General features: G+C 47.6%; 1 protein-coding gene across 2 annotated transcripts in view; it reads left to right on the forward strand.

The window, feature by feature from the left end:
* RASSF1 (Ras association domain family member 1) overlaps positions 1–8,715 on the forward strand; it is a 279,996-nt gene extending 271,281 nt beyond the window's left edge. For both annotated transcript variants that reach the window (XM_086938840.1, XM_086938841.1), the window contains one exon: positions 8,022–8,715. In XM_086938840.1, coding sequence (XP_086794966.1) covers positions 8,022–8,168 — 147 coding nt within the window. In that variant the 3' untranslated portion in view covers positions 8,169–8,715. The remainder of the gene's footprint in view (positions 1–8,021) is intronic.
* Positions 8,716–16,988: the final 8,273 nt, after the last annotated feature.

Here is a 16,988-nt window from a genome sequence, read left to right on the forward strand (position 1 = left end):
CCAAACATGCACTCATTTTGCTCTGCTCACCTGTCTGCTTCTCTGTTCAGTATTGCTCTCTTTCTCCCCTTTATGTAATTGCTCTTGTGGTAGATCTGCCTCATTTACTTAAACTGTCCGCCCTCAGTTTTGCTTGCCCTTTCCTCCCTCAAATAGCCAGTGTCACTTGCTCACCCTCCCTCGGTTAAATGCAGGCCGCTTCCCCAAACCCCTCCTCAGTTTAAATTTACTGATCCTGCCCTACTTATTATTAATCCATCCCTGCTCATAACTGATCCTTCTGGGCTCAGTAAATAAGAAAAGGGCACTTTTTTGTCATGCTGCACAGCATTAGCATTGTCAAAACCTATTGGCAAAGGCCAATAGAATCTGGGAGGTTAGTAACTTTTTTTTCCCCGTAAAACATTTTTTTCCGCTTGGTGGGCCCTTTGTCATTGGGATCTGAGTTACAAAGTAAGCCTCGTGTAAGGATGAGCTTCATGCTACGTGCACTGACAGGGGTTCAGTGGTTCCCAGTGTTGTAGGGAGGGGGAATCGTTATGCAGCATACAAGTAGGTGGGTGAAGGCCCTGCACTTTCTCATCATATTGTGCACGTTTTATATGGTTGTGGTTAATCCAGGTCTGGCTACTCTGCTTTGGGCACCTGTATTCTTTCTTGCTATGTTTGTTTGTTATTAATGTTCTCCAGTATTGGGGTGTCTTTCATATATTCACATGCTTGAATATTATCCATCGTCGAAGTGAGAGCCCCACGGTAAATACAATAGCAATAAAACCAATCCTATATGTATATAAAAACATAATTACATACATTCAAAAAACATATACTCATAAGTACCAAGGTTAGCATTAACACATAGGAATACATTAAAAGAAAAAAACTTTCATAGCATATCCATGTCATTATGCTAGTGCAAACTACAGCCAATCAGGTGCAAGCACCCCTCTAGAACCTTCTCCTCAGAGGCTCAGGCCCTCAGATTTTCTACGGCACGTCGTGTGAAGGAAGTCTCCTTGAGCTCTGCTCAGATTTTTACTTTGTGGATTTCTACAATTTTTGGGATGTCTTCAAGTAAGAAGTCTCTGTTTCGACCATGTGCTTCTTGTGGGAAATTGCGGCTCTTCTCAGAGGACCCTCACAAGAAGTGTATTACTGCCTCTATCCAGAGCAGGAGGTAGGCAAATTTAAAATTTGCAGGACTTTCTCAACCAAGACCCTTAAGGACAGGGAAGGGTGTCTCCTCCTGTGGTTGCAGAGGTTGAAGGATAAGGATTCACCTCTTTCTGATGCAGAAAGCCTTGCATCAGGTGTGTCTAGAGCCACTTCTAAGCGTAGCAGTGTTGCAGGACTTACCATCTCCATTCCTAAAGAAGAGGAAGCTTCAACTCCAGAAGGCTCCTGCTGTGTCTCCACCTCTCCCTGCTACCCCTACGCCCTCGAGATCTGACTCTCAGGCGTCCACGGCTCCTTCTAGGCATGTTTCCACTAAAAAACGTGCTAAATCGTCGACTGGCGTGTCCACGGTCTGTCCGACGACGAGATCTGCCGTCTCTAGCTCGGACGACGACAGTGACGACGACTTGTGCCAGCAGGTCATCGGCGGCTGCGTCAACTTTATCCGTTTTGACGATGGTGTGTGTGACCTTCAAATCTGTCTAAAAAGGGAGTCTCGTCAACGTCAAAATCTTCGTCAACTCCTTCTGTAAAGAGAGCCGCTTCGTCGGCGGGTGCTTCGTCGGTGGTGTCGTCGACTGCTTCGGCGGTGGTTGTCCTGTCGACAGAGTTACTGTCGTCATCTACCGTCGCATCATTGCCTCCGGTGCCAATTTCATCCTCTGGTTCTGAGACTCCTGCTGTTGACCCTCTGCTCCAACGTCGACATGTCTTTAAGTCCGCTTCCGATTCCACGTCACTCTCAGCCTCCATCTCCTATTTTTGCCACAGGTTCGGAGCATTAATGGTTCTGATGAGGAGGAAGATGATAGATTTCGGGCAGCTCAAAGCCCTTCGGAGCTGGTCATAAAATGTCACGACTATGAGGAAGATCATTACTTCCATGAGGAGGAACCTTCTACTCAAGTTCCCACAGCACAAATACCCCTCTCCCTCATTTCTAATCTCCAATACATATTGGAGGACTATAATAGACTATTTCCACTGTCTCACCATGGATCTCCTCAGCCCACGGTGCCTGCAACTACAGCGGCTCCTTCCTCTACTGCACTGCCAGGGCCATCTGCACCATCTATTCAGATTCAGGCAACTGTTTATGAGGATGATGACGTTCGCCCAGATCGGGAAGACTGCGAAGTTGATGATGATAGGACCATGGCGGATTGGGAAGATTATCAGATCAAGACACTGTCACCGGCCCCTTCAGGTACAGGGGATTGTTGATTATAGCTGGTTTTCACCAACTTATGGAACGAGCGGCGCTGCGCTTTAAACTCCCTATGGTTCTGAAGGATGAGGACTGTTTTCTTTATGATTTCAAGAGTCAACCTCTTAAACCGGTCCATGCAGTGCCCATAATTGACTTTATCTGGAAGGAGGGTGTCCAACTGATGCAGACGCCAAATTCTATTCCGGCGCTTCTTGCTCATTTGGAGAAGAAATATAGGGCGCACCAGGGTTCTCCAGCTTGCCTGGTAGTGCAGCCTAATCCCGATTCCGTGATCACCCAGGCCGCACAGTGCCATTCCAGGAATCGGTCTTCTCCTATTACCGCACCTCCTGACCGTGAAGGACGTATTGTTGATGCCATTGGGCGAAAATTTTCCACTATGGCTTCTACCACTGTGAGGGCTGCAAATTCTCTGGCCATTCTGGGTCGCTACGACCACCAGATGTGGTCGGATATGCCTTCTTTTACCAACCTCATTCCTGAGCCCTCCAGAGCAGAGGCTCTCAAGATTCTTCAGGAGGGAGAGAGAGACCGTCATCAGAGATTATCGACTGCTCTGTGGACATTGCGTGCACTGGTTTTCGTCGGCTTGCGGGGGCAGCTGTTTTACGTCGTCGGGGCTGGCTTCGTTCCACCTCTTTTCGCCAGGAGGTTTAGGCGAAAATCCTCGACATGCCCTATGACGGCAAATCGCTCTTTGGCCAGCATGTGGACGACTCACTTCAAACCATCAGAAAGGACACCGAGACTGCTCGAGTCCTAGGCACTTTGCAGTTTCGCTAGCAGTCTTTTCTTGGTGCACGCGGACGCGGCACCTCCTTCTTTTCGTGGCGGATCCAACCAGTACCGCTCCTACGATCAAGGAAATCAGAGCTATTCCTCCCAGTCACAGCAGTCCTATCGGCAACAGTCTACCAAGTCGTACAGAGGAAAGTTTTCCTACAAAGGCTCCGCTTCTAAGAAGCAGTGACTTGCCTTCCCCGCTCTAAGTTGGAGGTCGAATCTCCCTTTTCTTTTCCAATTGGTCTTCAATCACTTGGACCGTTGGGTGCTGGACATTGTGTCAAAAGGCCATGCTTTGAAGTTTGTCAAGTTCCCTCCAAACACTCCTCCAGCTGGTCCACCTCCGGCTCATCTCAAGGAGCTCTTTCAACAAATTCGACTCATGATTCAGAAAGGTGCCATCGAAGTGGTTCCCAAGTCTCAGTAGGGGATGGGATTCTAGTCCCGTTTTTTCCTAGTCCTCAAGAAGTCCGGTGAATGGCGTCCGATCCTCGACTTAAGGGCCCTAAACAAGAATCTGACGTGTCAATCCTTCCGCATGCTCACGGAAATTCTCCGCCTTCTCTTGAAGGGCGACTTCCTGACCACCAGGACGCCCATTTCCCGTGCCGATACTTCCAGGACACCTGAAGTACTTGCTCTTCTGGGTAGGGCACAGAGATTTTCAATTCAAGGTTCTGCCTTTCGGCATTCGCTCCGCCCCTCGCGTCTTCACGAAATGTCCTGGCCCGGTGGTGGCACATCTACGTTTGAAGGGCGTTCAAATCTTTCCCTACCTGGACGACTGTCTCAAGTCGCAATCTCGTCATCAGGCGTCTCTAGACACTCTATTCTGTCACTCTATTCCACTCCGTCGGTCTGTACATCAACACCGAGAAGTCTCAGGTCGATCCAGCTCCCTGCAGGACCTTTCTAGGTGCCACTCTGAATACTTCGCTGGCGAAGGCATTAGTGTCTCACGAATGTCCGCTGCGGATTCTACGTCTAGCGGCTCTCATCCGTTCAAAAGGGCCTGTTTCAGTTCGTGTATTGAAATTTTTTCTCGGGATAGCGTCTTCCTGCATCTCCCTGATCCCAAATTGCAGGCTCAAGAGTCGCCCAATTCAGGAGGAACTGGACAAACCGCGGCGTCAGGTCACCGGCTTTCAACGATTTGGTCCTGTTCACTGCTCAGATGAGGTCCGCTCTCCACTGGTGGGCTCAACCGTCACACATCGCTGCCGGTACTTCTTTCCTAACCATTGCTCCAGAGCTCGTCCTTACCACGGATATCTCCCTGGAAGGTTGGGGCACACATCTTCAGGGCAAGTGGACCCTGTCTCAACGTTCCTGGCACATCAACAGACTGGAACTAATGGCCATTTTCCTTGCACTCAAGTCTTTCCGTCTTCTGCTTCAGGGAGAAGCAGTGCTCATTCAAACGGACAATACCACCATTATGCACTATGTCAACAAACAGGGCGGCACCAAGTCACCACTCCTCTTTCAGCTGGCACAGAGCATCTGGGACTGGGCACTCCTTCACCAAATTACCCTGACAGCGGTTCACCTAGCAGGCATCTCCAACACCCTAGCGGATTCCCTCAGCAGGTCTGCATCCTCGACCCACGAGTGGGAGTTGCATCAGCCGACTCTGGACTTCATCTTTCGGCTGTGGGGTCGCCCGAACATGGATCTTTTTGCGAGCCCTGTGAACTAGAAATGCCAGTCTTATGCAAGCTGGCATCCCTAGTAAGGGTCGTGCGGGAATGCCCTTTTGATGGACTGGTGCGATCTATTCGCCTACGCTTTTCCGCCGATCCCGCTGTTTCCTAGAGTGTTCAGGAAAATGTGGAGACAGCTGTGCCACATTTTCTTGATCGCTCCCAGATGGCCTCAACAAGCGTGGTTCTCGGAACTGCTGCTTCTCTCACCGTGCAAACCATCCTCCTTCGTCCTCGAGCGGATCTCCTCACAGTGGACAAGCGCCAGACCTGCCATCCGGACCCTTTCTCTCTCAAATTATCAGCCTGGAACCGGAGCACCTTGAATTTGCCCACTTGAACATTTCGCCAGCATGTAGACGTTCTTGCCAGTCTGAGAGCTCCATCCACAGTAAAGACTTACAAGCTAAAGTGGAAAAGGTTCTGTCACTGGTGTGCATCTGCCAACATCCATCCAGTGCACTCTTCTCCTGCTCAGCTTCTGCCGTTCTTTCTGCAGTTGGCTCAATCAGGACTTTCGCACTCCACTTTAAAGGTCTTTCTAGTGGCAATATCTTGTTTTCGGCAGTATGGGTCTTCCTCTCTCTACTCTTCGAGAACCATTCAGCAGTTTTTCAAGGGGCTGTTCAGGATGTTTCCGCCCATTCGGCGTCCTCCTCCTACCTGGCATATCAATGTTGTTTAGGAGCAATTGATGAAGGCGCCTTTTGAGCCCATCCACAAAGCGGATTTGAAATTTTTTACTTGGAAGGTTGCCCTTCTTCTCGCCTTGACCTCCTCTCGTCACGTAAGTGATATCCACGTCTCGTCTTTACCATTCAGCCTCCTTTCCTTCAATTCAAAAGGGACTGTGTTGTGTCGCACCAACCCGGCATTAAGGTGCCAACTGATTTTCACCTCAATGAACCAGTGTTCTTAAAGTCTTTCTTCGCTAATCCCCGGTCTCCGGTGGAGCAACATTTGCATTCATTAGATGTTAAGAGATGCCTTAAATTCTACATCGACAAGACAGCGCCCTTTCGTAGGTCTGATCAACTGTTCGTTGCTTACGGACACATGCGCACAGGGCGTTCTGTTACCAAGCCAACTATTGCACGTTGGATTTCCTCAGCAATCTCATTCTGTCATCAGAAGGCCGGCAAGCCTCTTCAATCTACAGTGAGAGCTCATTCCACCAGGGCGATGTCATCCTCTACGGCCCTGTTTGCTCGTGTGCCGATTCACCAAGTGTGTCAAGCAGCCATGTGGTCCAGCAGGCATACTTTCACAAAGCACTACTGTCTTGAGGCGATAAACGAAGCTCATACAGCAGTGGGCCAAGCGGTGCTTCGCAATCTTTTTAAATAAGGTGAGCCTCTTTCCTTCCCCTGTATGGTTTTTACTATTATCTGTCTGGCAGCATTGTCATTTTCAATGCATTTTTATGCTAGTGCACTGCTATTTTGTCTTGCGGCCAGCTATTACTCCTCACTATTCTATTTAAGCATGTGAATCTATGAAAGACACCCCAATACTAGAGCAGAACAATTGTTACCTGTAAACGGTGGTTCTCCAGTATTGGTGTCTTTCATAGATTCACATGCGACCCACCCACCTCCCCTCAGAGGCTCGCTTCTCCTCCTAGACTCTTTTGTCACTCTGGTGCTACAAAAATCTGAAGGCCTGAGCCTCTGAGGAGAAGGTTCTAGTGGGGTGCTCTCGCCTGATTGGCTGTAGTTTGGACTAGCATAATGACATGGATATGCTATGAAAGTGTTTTTTTCTTTTAATGTATTCCTATGTGTTAATGCTAACCTTGGTACTTATGAGTATTTATGGTTTTAGAATGTATGTAATTATGTTTTTATATACATATATGATTGGTTTTATTGCTATTTTATTTACCGTGGGGCTCCCACTTCGACGTCAGGGAATATTCAAGCATGTGAATCTATGAAAGACACCAATTCTGGAGAACCACCGTTTACAGGTAAGTAACAATTGTTCTTAGTGAGGATGTGACTCTCTTGCTCTAAACATAATCCACTCTTGATTTGGCCATGTAGAGAATGGTATGGCCAGAGGTAATCGTATATGGATACATCTCTGCAATTGGATTACTGCAAGTGTGGATCGGCTGGCGGAGCCTACAGTTTGGACCTGTGGCAGTGGTCACTATTGTCCCACTGCTACAGGATAAGTCTGTGGCGGTGGATTCCAATCAGTGAGTCACCTTCTCCTCTAAACTAGAGGCTTCCACATTTTTCTGCAGCCATAGGTGCTCATGTTCAATGAAAATCATCCATACCTCATTATTAGTGATGGAATAGTGACCACATAATACAAGATTACTAGTAGTGATCCCCTGAGTCTTGGCATGTTTGCTAGTAGTAATGTACAAAAAGGCTTTGTCAAATTAGAATACCTCTACCATGATAATACATAACCATAGCTGTAATGGATCTGACACCAATGTAGCTGTAATAGTAATAATTCTTCCCAACGATGCATGATTTATTGTTCAAATATCAGCTTTACACATATTTTGGATTTGTACGCACATTCTTCTTGAATACACACTTTTCAATTATGATACATATATTTGTTAAACCAAGCAAACGTTTCTGATTTTGTAGGCTGGGCTTCCCACAGAAGAGCTACTTGGAGGCAGCTGGAGAAGCCAGCTCTAAGTCTTAGGCAACATTATTTCGCCTGTAGGGAGGGATGTAGTAGACAGTGTTTAGCCGTCAGAGTTCATTTTTGTGTCTTCTGTAGCTACATTCTGCGTTTCTCTGTGTTAGAGATCCGTGTAGAGGTTGTATTAGTCGGAAAGAATGGCGTAGGCATACTAAAACTTGCTTCTCTGCAAAAAGGTCACCCTAGCTGTTCTGCATGATGTGTGGAAAAGGGATATGTATTCTACTTCTTTGGCATTTTTGAGAGACATCTGATATTGGAGAAAAAGAAAACAAGAGATAGCACTCTTGGAGACTTATCTACTATGGATAAAAAAAGTTCCTATAACTCTTGAAAGTCGTTTGGTACCCAGATGCTAGTTATGCAAAATGGCGGCTAGGACCCGAAACATTGTCGCGAAAAACCTTTTGAAATTGAGATCCTCCCCTGAATTAATGTTCTGTCTTTTGCAGTGGGACGCCTTCAGTATGCCAGAGCTCCAGAACTTCCTGCGCATCCTCCAAAGGGAGGAAGAGGAACACGTCAAGCAGATCCTTCAGAAGTATGCTCGCTGCCGGGAGAAGATGCAGGAGCAGCTGACCACCCGCCCTCCAGGCTGAGCGCGCCTCCCCTAAGGGCCCAATGAATGGACCCAATAACGGCTCCTTGAATGCGGCGATGGAACAAGAGGGTGAAAGTCGAAGTTTGTGAGGTCCCTAGAGCTGTATGCAGGATCCCATTTTGTTTGAAAGATGGGAGTTTTGTGGCAGTGGGACAATGAAGGCACGCCAGGAGATGGCAGGGTTTGTCTGTGTGCGTGTGCGCCCTGCATCTGGGGCAGGGACCGGTGGCGACGTGACGAGTGCAAGACAGACTGAAGAGCCTGCATAAATGAGTGTACTGATTCACAGGACAGAGAGTAAGCCTCCGTGAGCAGAAGTATGACACAAAAAACTCGTAGTGACTGAAAGCAGCAGTGTGTGTGGGTGGGGAAACCCCACAATTCAGGCCGACTCTTGGCCGATTCAGACAGTATTTGTGTAATCTGTTTTTGCCTTCCTTGGCAAATTGTTTGTCCCTCATTTCCAAATTCTTACTGTGATACACGATTGATATTTGCTGATTTCTAAATCATTCCAAACAGCTCAATAAACTTTTTACATACGACTGTGGGTGTTTCTCGTATCTGGCTCTTAACACTTCTCAACTCTGTGGTGTTTTCCTGAGCATCGTCACCTTCAAGCAAAATTGTATATTAGTTTTTAACTTAATCAAACCACAAGGGTACACGTGGAAAAGACCTTCAAGCCAGTTTACTTCATTAGTTTCTCTATATTGATATACCAGATGGCCCCTGGCTTCCCTCAGCTTTCTGACAATTGCAAGTTGTATGAAACCTCGAACATATGTTTGATTCTCCCCGTTACTTCATATGCAATATTTTTCTGTATTTTATTTATTGCTGAGAATGTACTCTATCCGTGTACATAGTTTACTCAAGTGAACAGTTGCCTACTTCATTCAAGTAAAGGATATTAAGGTGGAACGATAGCCCACTTTAAACAATAATATAAAGCATCATGAAGGTGGCCATGCTAGGTGGACTTTCATAGCATGGAAAGTGGTATACAGGCAGCCTACTTGGTGTGGAGAGGTGGTTGCTTCGAGCTCCTGAATATGAAAAGCAGGTGTCAAAATTTAAACTAGGGAAAGCTCGTTTTTGTGAAATAAATTGGATCATTGCTCAATGTTTGTGCTGACGCAAGCATAGTCCTCTAGCTAATGATTCTGGCTGCTGTTTTGGGCTTCAGTGCCTAAGCACCAGGACATGTTATAAACTTTATTTTTATATTTTAAAATAAAGCAAGGGGATAGGTAAAATAAAACACTGATGGTATCTTTTTGAAGCCAAGAATTTTCCTTTTGGGATTACTTCACCACCAATATTTATACACAACCAATCGAAATAAACATCCAATCTTGAGGGTTACCGTTCTGACCGAAAAAGCAGTGTACTCGCACATCAAAGTAAATTGCAAAGTTTGTATAAACCATTTATCGATAAAAATATCCCAAAGTTAAAAAACTGTCATACAGCATACATTGTGTGCAAAGACAGCAGCATTGTTATATGAATCCACATTGATTTACAAATATAGTGCAAATAGACAAGTTAAAATCCGGCAAGAGTATTAAAACAAGCATTTACAATGCAATGGTCTCGGCATTATTAAAGGTAGAGCTATTGGCATTGCTCATGACTTTTTTTTTTTAAATCATAAATAAATGGCATTGTCATTTACATTGCCAATAGCTTAATCGCTCGCAAATGCATGACCTACTGCATTTACACACACACAGAGCCACCCCCACACACAGAGGCACCCCCCACACAGAGCCCCCCACCCACACACAGAGCCCCCCACCCACACACAGAGCACACCCACACACACAGAGCCCCCACACAGGGCCGGGGGGAGCAAGCAGGGCCGGGGGGAGCAAGCACAGCCAGGGGAGCCAGCACAGCCAGGGGGGCAGGGGAGCCAGCACAGCCAGGGGGGCAGGGGAGCCAGCACAGCCAGGGGGGCAGGGGAGCCAGCACAGCCAGGGGGGCAGGGGAGCCAGCACAGCCAGGGGAGCAAGCACAGCCAGGGAGGCAGGGGAGCCAGCACAGCCAGGGGGACAGGGGAGCCAGCACAGCCAGGGGGCAGGGGAGCCAGCACAGCCAGGGGGGCAGGGGAGCCAGCACAGCCAGGGGGGCAGGGGAGCCAGCACAGCCAGGGGGGCAGGGGAGCAAGCACAGCCAGGGGGGCAGGGGAGCAAGCACAGCCAGGGGGGCAGGGGAGCAAGCACAGCCAGGGGGGCAGGGGAGCAAGCACAGCCAGGGGGCAGGGGAGCAAGCACAGCAGGGGGGCAAGCACAGCCAGGGGGCAGGGGAGCAAGCACAGCCAGGGGGCAGGGGAGCAAGCACAGCAAGGGGTCGTCCATGGGGTCTGGGGTAAACCCACAGGCTTCAGAGGTGGCTAATTGTCAGATGCAAACGTACAGACGGCAGCCTCTGCTGCTCGCTTCACGAACTGATAATACTGACCGACTGCGGCACTCTGCTCCCGGCATCTCTTTAGCGCCTTGTTGCCAGGCAGATCGTGCAAATGGCACTATTTGAGCCTGCCTGCCTTCTCAATTGGCTGGTGTGAGTTTTCAACTTTCGTTCAACAGAAGGCCTTGGCAATCGTTTTATATGCCAAATCATTCTCCGCGCGCCAACAGGTCCTGGGCAAAATCAGCCTTGCGCGAGGGGCAGAGCTTGGGCAATAAGATTGGGGGTGGGGGGCTTCTGATTTACTGACAGTCACTCTGGCATATCATTTCAAAATATATTTATTCTAGAACAAGCAGGGCACATATGCCGAAAGCAGTGCAATGATTGCATGCAAGGCATGTCAATGGCTGCTTGTTGCCACCCTGTCTATGAACGACCTTTACAAAACAATGTATGCAAAAAGGTGTTAAATGCATCCGTACACTCGTATTATCACTAGTAACCTACGGAAGAAACATGGAAAAAAAAGACATTTGGCCAAAGGCCGTGTGAACGGACCTGCGCACACATACAGCCCTTGCAAACATTACAATCCAGCCTCATTTGCATGTGCCCAGGGGGTCGATATGGTTCACACAGCTGCTCTGTGCGAGCCTGTTCATTAATGCATTCATTTATAAGCTTTACAAACACGTGGTTGTACACTGGACGCAAAAGTTGAGAACCGAATTAACAGAGACCCTTGCAAGCGACACATGCCAACATTTGGTAACGCTCAAGGCGAGGCTAAGGGGGCCAGGGTGTGCAGGGGTCTACTTTCTCCATATACTTACAAAGTCGAGCAAAATAAACATTTTCGACAAAGGTCTGCGGATCAACATACGCTGTTTTAAAAAAAAATCAAATTAGAGGGCTTGCAGTCCCAGATTTATTTTGGAAAAGCAAAACTTCAAATTGCAAACATGGAACATTATTCGGACAAAAAAAGAGAAGTCTGTTTCTTAAAACTAGAGCGCGGTATGCTCTGCGTGCTCCTCATGCAGAATAAAGCGCTACACAAAATATTACATTACAAGTGAATCAATGCTTGCAGATAAAAAAGCTGCTGGTACATAAGGAGGGAATAAAAGGGGGCACATGCCATGAGAGCAGGCAGGCAAACATCCCTGCAGTTCAGAGAGAGTGAGAGAGAGAGAGAGCGCAGGGTGGCACACATCCCAGACGTTTGTAGTGATGGGCAGGCAGGCACACATGGCAGCAGTTTGTAGTTAAAGCCCAGGCAGGCACACATCCTAACAGTTCACAGACACAGAGGATAGTTGCACGCATCATAGCAGTTTGTAGTGACAAAGCAGCCAGCCATAGATTCTAGCAGATAATCAACAGAGCTGGCAGACACGTAACCAACAGGCAGACAGACAACCAAGCATTTCAGAGACAGAACAGGCAGACACGTATCCCAGTAGGTGGCAGAAATGGAGAGGCAGGCCAGAAGTTCACAGAGAGAGCAGGCAGGCACATTTCACAGCAGTTCAGCGATAGAGCAGTTAGGCAGACTCCTAGCAGTTCAGAGATAGAACAGGCAAACACACCTCCCAGCGGGTCGCAGAGGTAGAACAGATAGTCTCTCATTTCAGCAATTCACTAAGAAGATACAATGGGCAGGTAGAGCAGGCAGCTTCGCACCCATCATTTCACAGAGATAGAACAGACAGACACGATGCCAGCAGGTTGCAGAAACAAGTCAGACACACCCGCAGCAATTCACAGAGATAGAATAGGCCAGGCAGACACCCACCCCACCAGCTCGCAGCGGCAGAGCAGACAGGCAGGCACACATCACAGCAGCGCACATAAGTAGTGCTTGCATGTACGCAACTCTAGCAGTTCACAGAGGTAGAAGAGGCAGACAAACCCCCAGCAGTGCACAAAGGTAGAGAATGCAGGCGCACACACCCAGCAGTGCATGGAGGTAGAACAGGCAGCACCCCGCCAGGAGTACACAGAGGTAAAGCACGCAGGCGCACCCCCAGCACTGAACAGAGGTAGAGCAGGCAGGCACACTCCCAGCAGCGCACGGATGTTCAGCACACAGGCACCCCCCAGTGGCGTAATGAAACTTGAGGGGGCCCCCCTGCAAAGCACATGGAGGGGGCCCCCGGCGGCGCAGCCCACCAGCTCGTTGCTCAGATCTGACCCAGACTGGTACCCTGCACATGACAGCGGGAGAGACAAAGCCTTAGGTTCCTGCCTGACAACGCAAAAGCGATTCGGCTTGCCTCATCTCACCCTTCCATCCTCACCCCTCCATGCCACACAAAACATTTCATAGATCCCAGATACCCCTGCTCTTTCTAGCATCCTCCTGGCCTTTTGGAATGTCCTCCCAGAACAACTCCTACTTTCATTATTAGTAACAAAGGACATTTCAGGGTAAGAAAGAGGTTACCCGGCGTTTACTCTTTCGACTAGGCTAGCAGCATGGCACAGATTTGTTAGGACAGCACCATGGCACTCCTGATACCCGTCTGGGATAATGTACTTTAATGATTAGTTTGACGGTGACCCCGCCCTTTTTTGTTGTGTTCCATGATCCAAAGCTATCTCTACATTCCCTGCTCTCCTGGCTTATCACCTCAGTTAAGTATTTTTAAATCTCTAATGAATTATGTTATTATTGGTTTTATGTATAATGGGTTTTTATCGGTCTTATGCTCACCAGTGTTCTTTTTTTTTTTTTATACAATTGTAAAGAGTTTAATAATACAATAGTATTACCTTCTGGCACCCTGACCCAAAGTAATATAAGGCTGCTCCCTAATGGCGTGGGTGTCTCCCGATGCTGAGGAAATATAAATTTTATGGTCAAGAAATGTTCCCTAACGTGTACCCCACCGTCTCCATGTACCAGCTTAAAGTGCATGTAACTTCCCTCCTGTGCCAGCTATGAAGACGCAAATACATTTGCGTCCAACGTTAACATGTCTTCTTTCAGATCCACCCTGAATGGGTTGAATATTCTGTTCCTAAATATGCCATGCCAACGTCTTTTTGTGGTGTACTTTACACGTTTTTCAGCTCTGGCGAAGTAGGCCCTGAATTCTGCCATCGAGCCTTTTCCTGCCTTCTGATTCTGAACGCCTCAGCCTGGGCTGCCTCTGTACCCGTGACCTCTGCTTTACTCCCTGTGCGGCTAACGGCGCTTAGCTCAGCCTGCTGCCTGCCAACACTGTATTCAACCTTCGAATTATCTGTTCCGCTCCTCAAACATACATTCCTGCCTACTAGTTCAAGTAAACATCTTCCAGCTGCAGAGTAAAGGGCCCGGCCTCACTGTCTCCGTGCAAGTAATTCATAGCCTCTGTTACCATGGTAGGCCCATGCCCCCTCACATCTCATTCAGACACTTAGACGCTTATACACGCACTCACAGTCAGTATAGAATAGCTTCTGCCCAAGAGACCTTTTCCTCTAGATAATATGGTTCCCAAACATTAGATATCAGATATGATATAGGTACGAGTTGATCTGACATGCCAGACTTCTGTCTCTTTCCGCTAAGTGTAAATGTCAAGTCCCCTGCACCCTCCAGTTCCACGTCATTCATGCGTCACGCAGCTGCGCGTGCATCCAGGCCTCAGATTTCTGCTGACACTGCCAAATTCTGCTAAGTACCCACCTACTTGTGACACATACATATGACGTTTCTAGCACACGCCTCTATGTTCACGCCTAGTTCACGCCTTCTAATTACGTATCACTACCACGTGTATGCTGTTATCTTGTTTCTCTCAGCTGTTACGCCTCCTGTATTGGTTTCTATTGTATGATTTAAGTATATAAGCTATGTATTGTCAATAAAATATGGCTCTATCCCTTCCTGCACCCCAGTGGTGGCAGGAACAAGATATCCGATCTGGTACCATGACCATTCCTCTTTAAGGAATAAAACCCCTAAGAACTCTAACACCACGGACTCTGCCTCTTTCTTTCCGATTGAGTTATTTTTGTTAAGTACTTACCTGCATAGAAATTAGGACGGTAAATCAAATATTTACCACATTATTTTGGCGCCCGAATAGGGACCCCTCCCCCACCCCACGCGCCGGTTGGTGCGTTGCAAGCTCTGTCCCCTGCCATCAGTTAGACGGAACTACGCGTACTGGCAGGATTTCCTGTGTCTCCCTCTGGCCCACGGAGGTGACGAAGACTGCGATCAGCACCCAGACGAGGCGGTGAGGAGTGCGGAGGATCCCGACCAGAGCCTAGCCGAAAGAAGCAAGGTCCGAGGTGTCAAGAGGCCCACCAGTTTCCGAAGTATCCACGTGTCGAGTCGAGTCCAGTCGAGTTTTCCGAGGCCTTCCGATTCCGTGCTTCCCGGTGAGTACCATTGCTGGGACGTATCTAGACGGGTGCATTATTATGTATCCGGTAAAGACGGGTTTGGGTACACAAACGCGGTCTGCACTGTTTTAGACAGTGTATCTGTACTGTTTAGCAGTATATCCGTTATTCCAGTTCTTGCACTGTTCTTAGCAGTGTGTCTGTGCTGTTTAGCAGTACATCCAGTATAGGGGGGTAGTCATATATGTCTCAAATGTCTTTCATGTGATTAATGTCGTGGTATGAGTGACTGTTTTTAATGTGCATTATTGTGTTCTTGTGTAACTAGCTGTGTTCAGAGTTAAGTAGCAAGGATTGAGCATTCAGTACTAAGTAAACAAGATGCCGTTTTTCAATAAGTTAAAGCAGATAGGAACTAGGAAAGGGATACTAGAGGAAGAAATTCCTATCCCCCTAGGGACACTCCTGGAAATTTCATGTATCATAAGCATGGCTTAGATGCCATATTGTATCTAGATTTATGGGCCGATTATACTAAGCATCTAGACGAGAGACACAGATGGCCTGTTACCGGAACCTGGGATGCCGAGTGCATCATGAAGGTAGAAGAAGCACTATGGAAAAAGAAAGCCAGACAATCTCAGAAAGACGCCATAGAATTTTGGCGTAAAGAATCACATAAACGTGCTGAAAAAGCACTCCGTAGAGAAGACAGACATAGAGAAGAGTCAGATAAAACCCGAGAAAACGAATTAGTTACTGAAGGGATCCGAGTAAAATCAGAACAAGTAGACCGCGCGCGAAACAATTTTGTAAATGGCATGTATCTTGTGGCCGAGGGTTCGCCTGAAACCACTTCAGAAATACCGAAAAATCTGCCGCCACCATTGGTTCCAACTAAAGTAAATCACAGGACTACTAAAGACATATTTCTGAATTCCTATCTAGACGATGTAGCACCCGCTTACACCAACTCACACGCCCCGCCTACTGACGATGACTGGGGCGGAGGTGGCAACCCGCCTACAGACCATATCCCGCCATTACCGCAACAAAGTTCCCCCGTCCGACAGCCTGTCGTTCCTCCACCTCCACCACTTCCCTCACCTAAGGTTAAGATACCAAATCCGTTTTTGCCTGATCCTATTAAGAGACAAGTTCAAGTACACATACAGACTCCACAGAGGGATAATGCCCAAGCCTCCGCCTCAGGAGGTGCAACCGGGGGTTACCAGACCCCGCCAGCAACACACAGATTACACCTTAGAGACATGCAGAAGCACCCTACACTCCAGTCACCCCGTCTCGACATACTCAAAGAACAACTTCCAGTTTGCAGATACGATCCAGTACCAGGCAAAGACGATAGAATGATGATAGCATCACTACGTTTGCGACAAGCAACAGATTACCAAGTGTTATTCTCAGGGATGACTGATCACCTAGATAGAATATATCATTTTGTCCAGACTGGGGAAAATCCTGAAAGTATTAAGGAGGCCCTGGCACATCAGAAAGTTGACACTCAAGCATATATATATATTACGTTTTTTCATAAATTGCTTAATAAGAGAACGAGACAGGCCTGGGACAGACCAGGATGAAATGGACGCACTAAACAAGTGGGGTCAAAATATAGCCGATGGAAAGCATGATAAAATGACTTGTATATCGAGCATGTACAAGAAAATAAGAAAAGCAGTAATCGAAATACACGAAAAAGAAAAAGAGAATGCTTCCTCCGAATAGGAGGAAGGACCTGAAGAACAAGAAATAACTACCGATACGATAGCGTATGTAGGTAAGGGAACTTACCTTAGGAAAGGCATTCGTCCAGAAAGCAAGAGAGTTTTTCTCTCTGGCATATCAAAACCGAATTCTCCGGAACATCAGTTCCAAGACACTGATAAAATGCTTCGAGAACGAATGGGGTACCATGTACTCAATTCTATGGATGAACAAGAACTAGCCCGGTCAGCAGTACTATGGGCTGACAATCCTAATATATACAATGATGACACAGTAGCGCAGACATTTCTGAACCTATCACCAG

The sequence above is a fragment of the Lissotriton vulgaris genome, chromosome 9 (assembly GCF_964263255.1).
Source record: "Lissotriton vulgaris chromosome 9, aLisVul1.2, whole genome shotgun sequence".
In the NCBI taxonomy this organism is placed as follows: Eukaryota; Metazoa; Chordata; class Amphibia; order Caudata; family Salamandridae; genus Lissotriton; species Lissotriton vulgaris.